The sequence below is a fragment of the Lepisosteus oculatus genome, chromosome 20, assembly GCF_040954835.1.
Source record: "Lepisosteus oculatus isolate fLepOcu1 chromosome 20, fLepOcu1.hap2, whole genome shotgun sequence".
Taxonomy (NCBI): Eukaryota; Metazoa; Chordata; class Actinopteri; order Semionotiformes; family Lepisosteidae; genus Lepisosteus; species Lepisosteus oculatus.
The window spans coordinates 4,638,040-4,655,153 of NC_090715.1; the positions used below are offsets into that span (position 1 = coordinate 4,638,040).

General features: G+C 43.6%; 1 protein-coding gene across 12 annotated transcripts in view; it reads right to left on the reverse strand.

Annotated features, from left to right (window-relative positions):
* cngb1a (cyclic nucleotide gated channel subunit beta 1a) overlaps positions 1 to 17,114 on the reverse strand; it is a 36,728-nt gene that overhangs the window by 6,428 nt on the left and 13,186 nt on the right. For 5 of the 12 annotated variants that reach the window (XM_015368607.2, XM_015368604.2, XM_015368605.2 and 2 more), the window contains 16 exons: positions 16,060 to 16,333; positions 15,028 to 15,120; positions 14,633 to 14,674; positions 13,696 to 13,749; positions 10,620 to 10,697; positions 9,917 to 10,526; positions 9,527 to 9,563; positions 7,341 to 7,503; positions 6,931 to 6,951; positions 4,766 to 4,798; positions 3,706 to 3,798; positions 2,905 to 3,059; positions 2,448 to 2,624; positions 1,887 to 2,095; positions 1,248 to 1,298; positions 256 to 342 (listed from right to left, as the gene is read on the reverse strand). In XM_015368607.2, coding sequence (XP_015224093.2) covers positions 256 to 342; positions 1,248 to 1,298; positions 1,887 to 2,095; positions 2,448 to 2,624; positions 2,905 to 3,059; positions 3,706 to 3,798; positions 4,766 to 4,798; positions 6,931 to 6,951; positions 7,341 to 7,503; positions 9,527 to 9,563; positions 9,917 to 10,526; positions 10,620 to 10,697; positions 13,696 to 13,749; positions 14,633 to 14,674; positions 15,028 to 15,120; positions 16,060 to 16,333 — 2,177 coding nt within the window. The remainder of the gene's footprint in view (positions 1 to 255; positions 343 to 1,247; positions 1,299 to 1,886; positions 2,096 to 2,447; positions 2,625 to 2,904; positions 3,060 to 3,705; positions 3,799 to 4,765; positions 4,799 to 6,930; positions 6,952 to 7,340; positions 7,504 to 9,526; positions 9,564 to 9,916; positions 10,527 to 10,619; positions 10,698 to 13,695; positions 13,750 to 14,632; positions 14,675 to 15,027; positions 15,121 to 16,059; positions 16,334 to 17,114) is intronic. The other 7 variants (XM_015368603.2, XM_015368611.2, XM_015368609.2 and 4 more) reach the window with 7 other exon arrangements.

Consider the following 17,114-nt stretch of genomic DNA (forward strand, 5'->3'; position numbering starts at 1 on the left):
TGGTGCTTCTCAGTTTTGGACTTGGTTTTGTCTCTAAATATGCCTTGGGTTGTCAATTTATTTGCCTTCTGTAGGTGGGGTGCTGAAGCTTGATAAACCTTTTTACAGAGGTTAAATACAAGACTGACCATACAAGCCTCCTATCTATTGCCACATCTGGCTGCTGCCCTGCAGACCCAGGATACAGTATCTTCTGTCTGGAAGAACAAGACATGGAAACCGAGAGACCAACTTCTCACTCTTGGGATTCCTTACCTTCAGTAAACGAGGAAATCGCAGCAAAGAGTTAACTCCAACTTTTAAATACAACAAATCCAGAGGGAAAAGAGCTATGAGATCCATCTGAAACACAGAAGGCAAGAGGCTTGGCTGGTATTGTTGTCAGACTCCAGTTGGAACACATCAAACACAGATTACCAGAAATATACATGCATAGTTTCACTTATGTGAAAAAACAGCAAGGTATAATCCAGGATGTCTCAAGGCCTACATAAACAATAATTTACAAAAAGGTGAGAGGAAACAAGCTATGGTTACACAGGGTATTTTGAACTTATATGTATCTTTCTGCAGTTTTAATCAAAAGTAAACATACACACTGCTACCCTCAGAGAGGCACTTGGGATTGCTTCTGGGAAAAAAATCAGATCACTTCAGGGTGGAATTGATCATTTTGTGCAGCTTATTTCTACTGTTCTGTGTTTGTTACAGGTACAGGAGAAATCCCTGACGCAGCTATGTGGCAGTAAAAGGAACCAGACACCTGATGACTTTCTTACAGGGTAGTATTCATTGGAAACACTGCTGTTGCTCTGGTAGGAAGCTACAGTACCTCTAAAAAGTCAAGTTCCTTCTGCCCTTTGAAATTCAAAACAACTGTAACTGTGAACACATCTGTTTCTAATTAATGATATCCAAACGAGTCAAGCGCAATATTCTTTGAAACCCAGAAGCTCAATGTTTTTGTGGGCACAGATCACTGACAGGTCATATTATAGTCTAAACGTAATTAATCCTGCACTTTTTATTGCTGCATCACAGTTGGAGATAGTGATATACAATCACCACTATTCTAGTTTATTATATGAATTATTGTATTGCTCAGTAAATACTTCTGCTCAGTATTTATCAGCTCCATGACCCACTAGTGGACACTGGTGACTCACAGCCCACTGGTTGAGAATCATTGGTTTGTTCTACACAAAAGCTTATTTCTGATTCTCCTAGTGTATTGAAATTGCTCTTACCTTGAAGCGATGGGATTTCATGTAGTTTTCTCTCATATCCTTTCTGTCACACTAAAATAAAAGAAGAAAGAAACATGATCCCCTTCAGACGCAGATCATTGGTCAGTGAAGAGATTTTATTATTATCCTGTTGGCTTGGCTCCTGGAATTACTTGTTTTTTGTACAGGCTTTTGTGGCTGTCAATCACATGCGATCTAAAAAGCCAACCCCTGTGTTCAGTGTTAACATATGGACATGAGTTGCACAATATAAAAGTGAACCATCAATATCCTATGTAAAAATTCATACAGAAGAGCCAACCCCCTTGTCCTGGACAAATTTCCTCCTGGCCTTTACCAACCATGGCCTCATAATAATCCCCATCTATGAACTGGCTTCATCACTCTGTTCTCCTCCTAATTGATGTGTGGTGAGCGTACTGGCTCACTTTAGCTGCAAGGTGGTGGCTACACATTGGTGGTGGAGGAGAGTGTTCATTACCTGTAAAGTGCTTTGAGTGGAGTGCCCAGAAAAGAGCAATAAGTGTAAGGAATTATTATTATATAACACATGGAAAAAGCACATATTCTCTAATCGGCTCTCAGCGCCTTAGTTGTAAGGGGGGTCGACCACGTCTGTGCGTCATGCTGAGCGCTCACCACAATATCTCCGCCTCGGACGAACTCCAGACGAGGCTGGAAGACCAGGATGTCAAGGATGTAGATGGTGTCGCACAGGTAGTCCATGAGCAGCCAGAGATGGATGTTGTCAGGGGTCTGGTAGGGAAAGGCCCAGCGCACCGGGATCAGCCACACGTTCCAGTTCCAAGCCGCCGTGACAAAGAAGAGCCACAGCACGTAGATCAGATCTGGGGAGGAGAGGAGAGGGCGGCAGTCACTTCTCTTGTCAGCAGCATGAGGAAACTGGCAGGGACGAAACTGGAAAAGCTGGGGTATGATACCAAAAAGGATCCAAGAAATATAAGAAACAGAAAGCTTTTGAATGACCTCTTAATCACTAAAGCTCCTTGTGACACAAGTGAATTCACCAGCATTATTTCCTACAGTACTTATCTATGCAGCTTAGCACATTCCTAAGCTAGGTGCACAGCTACTATGGAAAAGCAAAACCCTTTGCCCACCGTGACTTGTTATGAGCAGTGCTTTTTTGTCCTGATACCTGGGCTGTACAGAATGAGAGAAGGGTGTTTAGAGCCTCACTGGTGAAGGGGTCGATGCTCTGGGGAAAGCGGTATTCCTTCAGCCTTGTCATCCAGGGCATGGTCTTGAACTTGCAGCACAGCATCTCGCAGTAGTGCTCCTCGCCCTCCTTCTCAGGCGCTGGCTCCTCTTTCTTCTCCGGGGGAGGGGGAGGAGGTGGGAGTTTCTTCTCTGGAGCTGCCAAAGGAATAAAAACCTGGTTGTCGCAACCCCCCGATCAGATGAGCACGGAATCACACCAGGTCCGTATCTTGCTTTGGATCAGGGCTATTTAAAACAGAGAGGACCTTGGGGTAGTATTAGATGCCTCTGTTATCATTGGAATGCAGAACTGCAAGCTTAGACAGAGCTTGGCAAGGTCTTGGAGTTGAACCCAGCCTTTATAACAGTGGTTGAAAAGTGTGTGACCATAGGCCCGGATGCCACGTGCATTCATGTGGGTGTCTTGGAGACTCACTGGCGGAAGGGCTGTCTTTGTCGGATTCGTCGGGATCGATGAGTTTCTCCTTCACGCGCTCCGTCCGTTCCTTGAACATCTTCACCAGCTCCTGCAGGCGCTCGTTCACGATGGTGCTGGTCTGACTGGCGGCTGACGCGGGCCTCTCCCTCATCCTGTCGCAGGAGAGCGGGTCCACTGAAATCAAGCTGTCTGTGCCACGCCGCACAGAAACACTCAAGGAGTCCTACTGGGAGGCACTTTTCCTGGGTTCCTCAGTCCCAGAGAGGTGCAGATCTTATGAATACAGCTAACCGATGAGGGGTGTAGTCAGAAACCACACATGGGCCAGACAAAATTCGACCTCGCTCTCTCAGCTAACAGGTAAAAATACCACACATTTTACCTTAAAAAGAATGTGACAATGATCGTTCAACAGCACATATGGAGGTTACTAAGCTAGTAACTAGTTCAGTTTAAAAGTGTACACAGATATATTTAAGCATAAACAAGTCTCCCTAAATTTAAAATTAAAGTAGATAAGTGACTAATATTTGCATACAGTATCCATAAAGTGCAACGTTAGAATTTTCTAAAATTTTAACTGACTATACTTGAATTCGACTATATACAATTTTACAGCTTATTTTTAGTGCAACATAAGAAATGATGCACCATATATCTTTAATATATAGACATATAATACGTAAGCTATTGAATCTGTTTTTAATACAGATTTACAAACTATTTGCTAGTCTTTCCCACAGCGGTTCCCAGGCTGATAGGACACGTGTCATTCAAACAGATCGCAAGTTCACTCACTCATCCTCTGACAGCAGGCTGGTCTGGCTGGGCCAGGCTTTCACTGTGGTCTCTGCGTCCTCCATGCTCTCCTCCTGGGAGTACAGCTTCTTTCTGACCAGCACAGAACAGAGGGACAGGTGAGACGGCGGACCACTGGACAGGAGAGTGGGAAGGGGGACAGAGAAAGGTTGAGACCCTGCTGTTGTAGAGACTCATAGATCATTTCACATTGCTAAAACTGGCACAAAGTGACCAAAGGGATTACAATAAGATTGGGGTCAGGCTGGTTTCAGCGGGTTCTAATATACTGAATATGGCTGCACAGCCTGATCAAAGCCTATTATCCTGTTGGAAGTCCAAATTATTAGGAAGCTGACAACATTGCAGATCTTTGATCTAAATTCAAAAACATTGCTCACTAAGTATGTTTGGCCCTTTCCTGTATTCGTAAAGGAATGTTACATCATTATGCCAGAGAATCTAAAGGAGAGCAAAATCAGAAGAAAAATTATCATAATGAAAAATCACCAATTTTAACATATACAGTATGATGATCCTTTAAATTTATGCTGAATCTATCAGGAACAGAAAAGAAACATGAATGCGTTTTTTTTCAGTAGAAAGCCCTGTGGTTTTCCAAAATGGATGTGTCAACTAGAAGGCTGGAAAAAGCACAAGAGCACTTTCGAATTTGTAAGAAAATGTGAGTGTCATGTCCCAGCCTTCCTCCACTTGGCCACAGTTTAATCAGCAAGCAAGCAACTCCACTGATGCGGGCAGAAGCCAGTTGATCTACCAGACCTTACTCCAGCATATCTCCGGTGAGATATGGATGGCAGGACAGCATGCGCTTCATGAACAGAACTAGGGTCTTCAGCTTTGCATGCTTGAAATAGCTCGCCCCCAAGTTTCCAGGATGGAAATCAATGCATGGACTGATGTGATGGGGTAAACTCCGAAAAAATGGAAGAGATAGTGGATACCACTGATGAGTTCTGGGGTGGACGACAAACATGCTGTTTTTTTGGGGGGTCTTTTCCTTTTTTGATTGTTTGGCTTTCGGAGGAATGCGTCTTACATCTTGGTCCAGAAATTCTGCAACCTTTGTTCTCTAGAGCATCCCGCGGATCCGTTCGCACGGAGACGCACGCGAGGCGTGGGGTGGGGGGAGTGCGAGAGAGAGGGAGCAAGAACAGAGAGAGACAGAGAGAGGAGTGAAGCGACCTATAAAAGACAGTTGAAGTGAAGCACGGAAAACACAGCAGATGCATTTCACAGGATAAGCCTGTGTTGTCTGTCGGGTGGCTTTTTCTCTAACAAGGGTCTGTTCAGGGTCTGACGTACTGTACATTGCCATGGGTCATGGGAACGCAAGCCTTTGTATTCCAGGATATGAAGAAATGCCAGTTTAAAAAGCAATATCTGGATTTCTCTCTTCCTGTTAACATACACATTAGAAGCTTGTTTACATTAAATAAACACTGGTAACATTAAATTAATCTCTCAGAACTCCATTTCTTTGGACACTCTTTGCCCACTCTCACATTCCTTTTTCTGGCCCACACCTCAGCCTCTTCCTACCTCCCGCTCACACACACACACAGCCGAAACGTTTTTGGTGTGGCACACACCTCTACTTGATTATTTACATCGATCGCAATAGATAGGTGGGCAGCATGGCTTTAAGTTGGAAATAACCTAAAACAAGATAATTTTACCTTGTGTACTAAAACATCCGAGGAATAAACTCTAATTTCTCACTCCAGGACCAAACTACCAAGGATTTCAGTCGCATAAAGGTGAAAAATAATCGAAGACATCTGGTTAGCTAAACTAAAATAGCACAATTCAGTGCTGAATACACACATTAATGCGTCTTGTTTCAGCTAGAGACATGAGCCTTCTTATGCTAAGTGACAATTAGAGTACAGGGTAAAGGCTGCTAGTTGGAACTAACTTGGTTTATCTGACTTTTTTTATTGTGTAGTACAGGTGTCCCAGTCCCAGTCCTATAGGACTGGTGTGTCTGTGGATTTTTCAAGTTTCTTTGGAGCACCAGTACTTGAAGAGCTGTTAAACTGGTCGAAGCAAGCCGACAACGTCCATTAGGAACAAATAAAGATTAATTTCATGCTCAAAAGAAAAGAGACACAATATTTTGGCTTTTTCAGGTCTGTCTTCTCTGGGTGTCACGCCTGAAGATGGCTCCACAGCCGAAACGTTGTGTTTCTTTTTTTTCTCCCTTTCAGCATGGAATAAACCTTTACTTGTTCCTTTGCAGCCTACACATGCTGACGCAGGTAAATATTTGAACTTCAGCAATGATTATATCAATGTTGTGAAGACCCCAGCTGGACTGCAAGTCTTTAGATACAGTACATTTGGCCTCCAGGTGTAGAGGGACAGGGTTAAGAAGAATAATCAGAACAAGAAACTGGCATGAAATAATACACAATCCTAGTCCTGTCAAAGAACGTTCTATTAAATTAATAAGTGACACATACTTTTAGTTCACAGCTAAAGCAAAATAAATAAACAACACTCAGACAAAATTCATATTCTAAAAAGCTATAAGGATAATGCAATTCTTTACTTATTTCTAGAAGCAGAACAAACACAGAAAATGGAGTGAGATTTTCCTCATTTATTTATTATAATGAAAACAACGCATGACGTGACAGACGCAAGAGTAACAGAAACAGTTAAAAAACGAGAACTGGCTGACAACTCTGGGTAAGGGAAGAAAGCGCAGAAAGTTATTGCTCTAAAAATTAGCAGCACAACTCTGACCCACCCCATCAGGAACACAGTCCTTGCAATTTCAGCAAGACCATCAAGCCAGCATTCATGGCATTGGGGGTAATGCCTATATTTTGCAAGCCTTTGCATGTCATTCTATAAATTTTGCTAATTTATGGCAAGAAGCCAAAATATCATCTTACAGAAATCAGTGAAACGGATCTTATCTGAATTAGAAGGGTCTTTGAAACAATGATTCAGCTCTATCCCAGAATGACCCTAACGCCAAAATTTCTTAACGCTGGAAAAATTATTTGAATCAGAAGGCTTCGTCGTACTAAAAATATGAAAAGAAAGTTCTTACTGTGATGCCAAACAATTAGCAAAATCTAGGATGATGAGGTGGCTGTTTTGGGAAATTTTCATGTATTATACAGGGAGCTGTATTTTTTACAGCTATTCATTGGTAACCTCAGCAGAGTGCTATCAGTGTGATATTCTTACTCTTTATCTGGAGATGAGCTGCTTCGTTTTAAAAAAAAACAGGAGAAGAGAAGAAAAGAAAATACAAAAACAGACATGATACCAGGGTAAAGAGAAGTAATTTACATCCCTCTATATTATTCTACTTGCCCTAAACTCCTGGAATAAGTGATATGCTGCCCTCAGTTACTTCAGGAATGTTCATTTATCTCTTTTTAATTCACTACTAGCTTAGAAACTGTAGATTGTGCTCTGTTTGCCTGACTGTAAAAAATAATTCTGGGAGGGGACAAATAACTGCATGTTTGTTTTAGAATATTCACATATTTGGTATCTAAAAATGATAAAGAACTGGTAAAAAAAAGCTACAAAACAGCTAAAATGCACCATTTGTCTGTGTAGGAGTCAAAAATGCCCCCTTGGGGCCTCACCTTCGAGCTGCCACGGGCACCCCTGGGACCGTGAGGGTCTTGCTGGTGTACGGGGATGAGGGGAGAATGACAGGAGACGTTTTCTGGTGACCCCCACTGGCATCTCCGTCAGAATCCACATCTTCCACATTGACAGAAGGGTGAATGCTCAGCCTGGAGCTCTCTGAGGAAGGGACAAGGCTCTTTAGACCCAGAGATCCCCACCCAGCAAAGCAAATTGTACGTGTATTGATTACAGGCAGCCGAAGAACTGTGAACATTAGGAGCTGTTCCTTGTTGGATCATCTGATTCTTCACATTGGCTCTGCATTTGCCATTCACTGGCAAACTAGTGGCTGTTAGGCTAACCAAATAATGGTAAAAGAAGAACAGCCTAATAATGTAATACTATAATATTAATATGAATTACTTATTTATCACACATAATTTCAACATTCACTATCCACATGCCTAAACACAAAAATAGCAGCTCTGTGATACATCTGGACAAGCCCTTATAGAACTGCTTACTGGATAACAGGTGAAAACAGAAACCAAAACCAACATTGAAAAGCTATTCAGAAATGACACAGACAACAGAAACAGCTATGGCAAAGGACTACAGCACAGCACAGCACAGCACTGGTGAGGATGCCGGGCACAAACAGCTGTTCACCTGCGGGTGGGGTGGGACCGTGGCCCTCCTCTGCGGTGAAGCTGGGGTTGGAGAGCCCTGACAGCTCTCTCTGGAGCCTGATGGGGGGCAAGCGGTGATAACTGGGAACATTGGGGAGCTCTAGCGCGCTGCTGGAGGAGGAAGGGGTGGGAGTTCTGGGGTGCAGGGATGTTTCGCGGACTAGGTGGTCTAACTCCAGATCTGGGTTCTGTTGCTTAGACATACTGCTGACAGGGCAGGCAGCTGGGGCAGTTCAGGCAGCTGGAGCAGGTGGGGAACTTCAGGCGGTTGGAGCAGGTGGGGTAGTTCAGGCAGCTGGAGCAGCTGGGGTAGTTCAGGCAGCTGGTGCAGCTAGGTTGGTTCAGGCAGCTGGAGCAGCTGGGGTAGTTCAGGCAGCTGGAGCAGCTGGGGTAGTTCAGGCAGCTGGAGCAGCTGGGGTAGTTCAGGCAGCTGGAGCAGCTGGGGCAGTTCAGGCAGCTTGGAAAGTCAAGGCAGCTGAGGTGATTGCGGCAACTTGGGCAGCTGAAAGTAGTGAAATAGGTGAAAGGGGTCAGGCGGGTCAGACACTGAGGCAGGTGTGGTCTGGGAAAACTCATGAGCCAGTGCTTTAGGGCTGAGCACCTCGGCAAGACTAGGAGCAGAAGAGATCACAAGAGTAGAGACAGAATTAGCCCTCAGTTCACAGATTTCCTTTTTCAAAAACAGGCAGCAGATGAATGGATTCCTAGAGCAAACTCTCTGGAGCCTTTATTGTTGCATCTATTACTTTTAATAAGAATTTAAGAAGAAACATGATTCCAGGAGGTTAAATATTAGACCTAAACATCCTCAAAGGCCTTGTCAAAATCAGCCCGTTGGTCATCTTTAACCAACAATCAACCGACAGCGAAACGCGAACCAGCAGACACAAGTGAGGATAGGAAATCAGTTTTAAAACTGAGAACAGGAGGCCCTATTTTACACTAAGGGTTGTGAGAGTGTGGAACAAGCTACCCTGCCATGTCGTTGAAGCCCATACCATGGCTTCTTTCAAGAAACAGCTGGATGAGCCCATCGGATCAATAAACTACTGACTAGCAAATGAGCTGGAACGGCCATAGGATCTCCTCCCATATGCACAATACGTTAAGTTCAGCCAGCCCTACTGCAATCAGTCTTTAAAGATTAAAAAAATATTTCTTGTTAAAGCATGAGGAGAACGAGATTAGATTTAAAGCATCATTAGCCCCTTTCTACTTTCTTTCTGTAATGTGGTGTCACAAAAAACCACCAGTTCGGATACTGATATCAGTATTTTTATCATACTGTCCTTGGGATAGAGTCATTTTTCACTTCATGCAACCATAATGTCATCAGTACTGAACAGCAAAATTGCAAATGAAGCAACAGGAATGAATGGTAGAATATAAAGCTTCCATAACACGGTCATTCAAAAGCAATAGACTCGGGGACTTGAGTGCTGGACTGCTCGTTATGAGGGCTCTTTTCTGAAAGTGATTGATAACAGCCTGAAGAAAGACAGTCAACCTACCGCCACACTCTTCTTCAACAGCCTGGGACTCCTCCTCCTTAAGAATACACAAAGGATCAGCAATAAATCAGGAGCAACGCCACACATCTGTGTCTACGGCACTCTGGGGCTTCTACTTTTTAAATCTGATGAACAGAAAACCGGCAAAGGGGAATTGCAGATATCACATTCGTTAATAGATTCTCCCCTCAATAAAAAAGCTGACATGTCAAAATATTCATTTTCTGTTTCAGGTCTTTTATAACATTTTGCAAACAAATGTACCGATTAAATACTGTAACACATAAAATGTGCTTAAAAACATGCCCCACTGAGAAGAGCTTTCTGCCCTGCCATTGGAAGAAATCAAGCAGAGACCGCAGCAATGGATACAGGATTTGACGCCATTACCTGGTGGGCACCAGCAGGGGGCTCCAGCGCCTCTGTTGTGTCGGGCTGCTGTGTCACAGGCTCTGCCTCTTGCGCGGCTTCTTCCCTCAGGTCCTCTGCAGGCGGCACCTCCCTCACGGGGGACTCTTCCTGCACCCGCTGAGGCTGCTGTGCTGGTGAGCCCCCTTCCCCTGCTTCAGGTTCTGCTTCTGGTTCTGGTTCGGGCTCTGGTTCTGGTCCAGGCTCTGGTTCGTGTTCAGGTTCGGGCTCTGGTTCCGGTTCTGGTTCCGGTTCTGGCCCAGTCTCTGGTTCGTGTTCTGGTTCGGGTCCAGTCTCTGGTTCGTGTTCTGGTTCCGGTCCCGGTTCTGGTTCGGGCTCTGGTTCCGGTTGGGGTTCGGGTTCGGGTTCTGGTTCGGGTTCTGGTTCAGGCTCTTGTACGGCACATGCCTCTCCTACCGGGGACTGTTGCTTCCCTGGGGACCCCTCCCTCACGGGCTCTTCCTCCGGTTCTGTAGCGGCCTCGGGCGGAGCTGGGCTTCCCTCCGACGCTGCGGGAGTCCCGTCCTCGCCCAGCTCGGTGTGGAGGGCGCTAGGGAAGCCGCCTGCAGGACACACGTCCACTAGGAGGCGCCTGAGAGCAAAGCAAGGAGCCCATGTTACCGCCGAGGATCAGGGGACACACCAGTGCTGTCAAAGCGTGTGGCAGACTTGAGGACAGGAATACCTAAAAAGGACATTACTGTCTCCCCCTCCGTTTTTTTTCATGGAGTAATCCCACTGAGACTGGCACTCATAAACGAATCTGGGAGGAGATCATTGATACAGAGGAACAGCTTTAGACGGGATGGGAGGGAAAAGTTTGTTTTTTTAAAGTAATGCATTCCAGTTCCAAGTTATTCCAAGTCACCTGTGGAAGGGATCCGTTTTTATCAACTGGGCAGCGGGGTTTATTTTTGATGGGGTGAGGGGTAAATAATTTTGAAAAATTATCAGTTGCATTGGTTTATGTAGTGTTCGTGCAGTTCCAATGCAAACTACTTCTAAAAGAGTCCGCCCTCATTTCTTCTTATTTTGTTTATTTTGTGTTACTTAGTTTGCCCTTACACAAGTAACTTGTAGCTGGCATGCACGATTTTTGAAAAGTAACTTTCCCCAGCTCTGTCTCGAAACAGCTGGTGAGCATGATCTACAGCCCATAAACTACAAAACTCCCCTTTCTTTCGAAGCCTGTTTAAAAGGTGTTAATCCTTCTTTACAATTCAGGCAGCGAAAGTGAAAGCATCTCTCATCTAGGTCTAAACCTAACAGGTTACCGCTACCGATACAGAAAGACAGCAGCTGTGTTCAACTAATTTACCTGCATTTATCCTAAATACCACTATGGATGCTCCGTCTTCCTAAAGACTGCTGACGAGTCCCAATAACAATCGTTAAAATTCTCCTGGTTGAATTTGACCTTTAATTCATTATTTAATATCCCGCAACTCGTGATTTCTATAGCGAGCACGGAAAGATGTGAAATACACCATTTTTATACTGCGCAACAGCACTCAATGCCTTAATATGGTGAATGATATCCAAAAACGTTAAGTCTTTGTCTAAGAAAAATATAAAACCGAAGCATTCCGGCTTGCAGGTGGAGGTATTAACAGCACTGTTTCTCATCCCTGACAGGAGACTTACTCACCCGGTACTTAGAGAACCATCCCCGTTTCCAAAACCGCTTTCAGGGGGATGTGCGACTCAATATAAATGACCGATGTGCATCCACTCCGATCAATCGGCGTGAAGTGTTTTATCTCAATGACTCTCGTTGTAAAAACTAGTCACGGGGAATTCCTGTTGCTAAATTGCAGGGCGATTCCTTCGAACCCGGGCCGTCCCGTCTCAGTGCCAGGGCCAAGCGTGCGGTTCAGCGGAACCACGGAAAAGTAACTAAGGCAACCGGTAAGATGGGACCGCGGTTGCTGGGAGACGCTAAGTGGTTGCTAGAGCGGAAGAGAACAGTTGCTATAACACCGGGACTAATTAGCGATCATCCTTAAATTGCGGTCGATTTTCCAGAAATGTCTGAGCTTCCGTAACTGACAGATAGCGGATTTGCACAACAATTGTTCTGTGGTTATCCTCCAGGGGAATTCGTGGATGATAATGATAATGACAATGATAATAGTATTTTGGAATTTTCTTCAAAGCAAAGAATGACTTTTTTTTATTAATAAAGGCAATGACGGGATTAAACAATTCTAAGGCAAAATATATAAGCAGATACAATATATTCTGTTCAGAGTGGTTGATCAAACAAAACCTTTTCTTTGGATCTTTAAAAGTTTTAGGGGTTGAAGCATAGAGAGTATTTAATATACTGTGTAAAGCAAAGTGGAAACATCTAAAAAGCCTATCACACTAATCAGTTCTGAAGCAGAACTGCACTTCTAAATACAAAGTCAATCGCATCAGATGGATCTTCAAACCTCAGTCTGCTTAATTTAGTTCCTTCAATCTGATTAACAAAAAAAAAACACAAATGCAGTATGTGGCAATAAAAAATATTTTTAAATCTAAAGAAACAAGCGACATGAGGGCAGTTGATTCCTTGATTTCCACATTCGCCCTGAACGCTGTTATTTAATTCTTACAGGGGCTGGAAAAGTACGTTCAAAATGATGGAATGATTCTACGAGTTTTTACTTTGCATCATAAAAGCCAAAGGAGGAACTGTGTACCCTATCATGATATCATTAACACCTATTGCTTAAACTTGTGAGCAAGCCTTAAGAAATCCATGAGCCAGCCATCACCAAGGCACTGCAAAGTGAAACAAGGCCTCTGATAACTTGTGAGGGATGCTGAATTTGCATTGACTGAAGATGGCTTTTTAATCCAGGCTCATAGTGTAAACACCCAATGTATGCCTTGTTTGGTATGGGCAAGTAATGCATTAATCATCTCAATCTAGGGCTCTGATTTAACCTGCAAGTAATATAGAAAATAACTATGTTATAGAAATGAATATTAATTAGAAGTTTCATAACACCTGGGAAGCACCATCTAACCAGAGTTTTAATTCCTCCTTTTGTGTCTCTTTAGGCTAAGAGTCTCATCTCCTGGAGAGCCCGGTGTCTTCTGGCTTTAATCCCACCTGACCTCAGTTACAGGGATGATCTAATTCATTAATCCCATAACCGCAACATTCGTAGGCAAGTTATATTGAGTTATATTGCAAAGGACCTCAATACCACTCCTATTACTGTCAGACTAAGGACATTATTAGGTTAAATGTTTAATTGATTATTCAGGTGGGAACATGCTCATGCTGGGCCCTCCAGGAACTGAGACCTTGAATTTGCACTCCTCCACCCCCGCATGCCGAGACAGCAAAAGATGATTAATATTCATCCCACAATTCATGGTGACTGCCTGCTCTTAAAAGTCACAATGACTCCAACAATTGCTTGTAGGAGAGGCTGTCCGTGGTTTTTTTCAACAAAAGCTGGTCACCGATAACAGCCTGTTATCAGTGTGAGTACCACATTTTATAGTTTTTACCGGAGACCAATCGAAATTGAAAATGGAAATGAATGTGATTACAGCAGAAACCTGGACTGTGCGTGACCACTGGGGCCTGGCACTCTGCCCCCCTGTGGTGACCTGTCTCTCATGCAGCCGTGTTAGGGGCACAGGGCTGAGCATAGCTTGCATTTCAAGCAGCTGACCCAGGTTTGATCCCTGAGCATGGCATGGCTGCAGTTTACCTACTGCGCAGCTGCAGCCCAGCGTGTGTGGCAGAGAAGCCTTACTCTGTGGTTTTATTTGAGTCGTCCTCCTCGCTCTCCTCCCGTATCATCTGTAACCTGTACAGCACAGGACACAGTCATTGGGGCCAGCGCTCTTCCTCTTCTGCATTGCATAGGCTGTGCTGGTATATTATAATAATGCAGTTCATTTGAGCTACACTACATATTTACCTGGTTATTTTAAAGGAAACTACAGCAATAAAATAGGAAGTTATTGTTATTCACCACTTCCTTTCATATTAGGTGATGTCCCCATATTAATTTAACTCCCTGCTTCTATACTGATTGATTTTCTCAGGTTGAACAAACACTTTGTTTTGGGTGAAAATTGGACTCTAAACCTCAGAAAACCAGGTTACTGCTGCAAAAATTGCATGTATGTACTGTATTGCTTTTGGTCTTAAAGGATCCCAAAAAGAATTCCAAGTAAAAGGGTGTAATAATAATAATAATAATAATAATTACACTGCCTACCCTCAATCTTTGAATAAAGTCCCATATCTTGCTCCTACACAAATCTCAGGTCTTATACTGTTTGAGAGAAATCTGATTTTTAAGATAAAACGTAAATACATATCTTGTTAAAGATTAAGTTTGAGTCAAAAACAGAATGAAAAGGCACTGTTTCCTGAATTAATGCTGACATACACAAAAATACCAAGAAAAAACACACTTCAGCACAAGAAAAGTGTCAAAGCCTGCCCTCTGTGATCTGTACTGTATACAGACTGCATTAGACCCACTGAGCCTAGTACAACTTGCTGAGCTTTGTATGTTACAGTATATACTGTAACACCAGCTGTCTTCCCAGTTTTGACAAATACCAAATACCCGATCTGCCTGAAATATAATATCAGGCACATGTGATATCTGCGAAATACTTCTGGAGTTTTTGGAAAAGGAACTGGGAATGAGGAAAAAGTGGAAATTGGAAACTTACTCTGGATCCACTTCGTTCTCTTCCTCCTGGATATTGGGCAGTCTTTACAAAACAAACAGCGAGCAAGTCATTAAACAGTTCTGGAAAAAAATGCTACAATGGGCCCTACCGCCATACTTACACTGTGAGATGGAAAGCAGCATGAGCAACAGCTGGGATTCCTACAGAGCACGTTCCATTACAGCTCCAGATCATGGTAAGGACAGAGCCCAATCTCCAGTAACCCCATCGCAAGTAGTTTTTAGATTTACTTTCAGTTTTTCCCCTTTACATGATACAGGAACATGATCACATAACACAGAGGCCAAAAATACTATTGTGATAATAAAACCCCATCACTCATGAAACATGATTTGAGCTGGAGGTTCAAAACGTTAAGGTATTGAGCAACTTACTGTTCCCCATCGTCCAGCTCTCCCACTGATTGTTCGGCCCTTTCACCCAGCTCCTCTGTGGTCTTTTCTGTCGCCATTTTTTCTTGTCTGAGTCTAGAAATGAATACAGAAATACATCAGTGCTCTCGTCAACACAACTCTGAGCAGCAGAGGCTCTGAAAACAAAGGTGCAGAACGCTTGGAGGATTCCTATTTGTGCAGGCATTTGGCATCATGTTAAAGATAATAAATAAAAATAAGATAGTCTTTTATCTGTTTTTGTCAAACTAAAGCATCTCTTGAGAGTTAACGTACTAAGAGAAAGAGATGTATTGCACAGGGACTAGAAATGAAAGTAAGATATAACAGTTAATCACATGGAGACTTAAGAACGTAAGACCGTTCAACCTATGATGTCCATTTGGTTGTTTAATAGTTGTGTGAATCTTAAATTGAATCCAGCTCCTTCTTGAAGGGGGCTTGTTGCAGACACCCACAATGTTCTCTGTCCAAAATGAATGGCCTTTAAACTTCTACTAGGGATCCTGTGTCTTTGTTTTCCACCTGAATCTGAATTCATCCCCAGTGTTATAGACTAGCACGACTCGATCCTTTGTAAAACCCTATAGGATTTTATATGTTTGGATCAAGTCTCTTCTCAGTCTTCTTTGTTCTAGTCTGAAGAGATTCAGTTCCTTTAATCTGTCCATATATGACAGACTCCTGAGACTGGGAATCGTTTCTGTTCTTCTTTGAACTCTTACAGAGCCATACTTCCCTTTTTGTGGTACAGTAACAAAAACCTGTGTTTGAACGTAACCACCCTTGGTAAAACCCCACTATGTGCTATTAACCAGTCTTTCTCTTTGCTATTTTTATTGCTTCGCTGTCCAAATGAGGACAAAGAATCAACAGACACATAACGATACAGTACGTCCCTGTGATCTGAGACTTGATCTGGATTGATCAGTCTGCTAGTCAATGAACAGAACAATTGGTCAACAAGGAGGGAGGAAGACTGCGATGGAAAGAAAGGCGGGGCTCTTCGCTGACCTGTCCTCTAGCGCCGCCCTGGCGGCAGCCTCTGCCTCCTGCTGGATGGCTTGCAGAAGGGGCGTCCAGCGCTCCGTCTGCGTCTCTGCGTCCTCCTGCTGCATGGCTAGGATCCGGGGGTGGGTGGGGGGCTCCTGGCTGGCCTCCTGCAGAGCGGGGGTCTCCTCTAGGGGCATGGCGGGGGGGGCTTGCTGTTCCGTGGGCTCGTTCTCCCAGTCCGACTCCACCTCTTCGAGGACCAGGTCGCCCCCTGCTGGATCCGGGAGGATGGAAACTGCAAGCGGAACAGCACTGCAGGGGTTAACTCTGGAGGCAGCCCATGAGGGAGGCAAGAGTGGGGTCCGCCTTCAAAGTACTGCACCTGGCCCACCCTGTCCAGCCACAGTTTGATCAAACCTCAGGTTTCTTAACCATTTCTTCTAAATCACTGGTGGCTGAACTATCCCTTTCCTTGAGGTTCTTATGAATTCTATTTTTCTTTTACTTCTGAGATATAGTGTCTACATTTAAATACACTGCGTATCTAAATGTTAATGGAAGCACTAATGATAAATCTAGTAGCTTACTCAGTTTAGATACAGATGAGTATATATTCAGGTTGAAAGCACCAAGAAATATAATGTCGACTTGGCAGGAAGGGGTTTTTAATTAAGGTTTTTTTTTCCATAGATTTTGTACATGGGATCATATTGTGGTAGATGACCATGTAACCAAAGGGTTTCAGCATGACACTGAACCCTGATCCATTATAAATATAGATCATTTCAACTAAATGATTCACCATATCAATTTAAGGGGGTAGTGTAATTTATAGTTATCAAGAAATGGGCTCCTACCTCTCAAATCTATTTTATTGTGCCTTTATTTTATTTTCAATTTGTCACTGGCTGTTGGTTCTCAGTTTAAGTTCTTTTTCCTCTCTTGCTTCTATTTCTTTGGCATTGCCTGACTGGAAAGGTGCTTCCCAACGTCCACCCTTCCTTCTGTCATTTGTCTGAAAGCCCACCCTCATAACCCGAGGGTGACCACCGCCAGGAAATCACAAGCTAGAATGT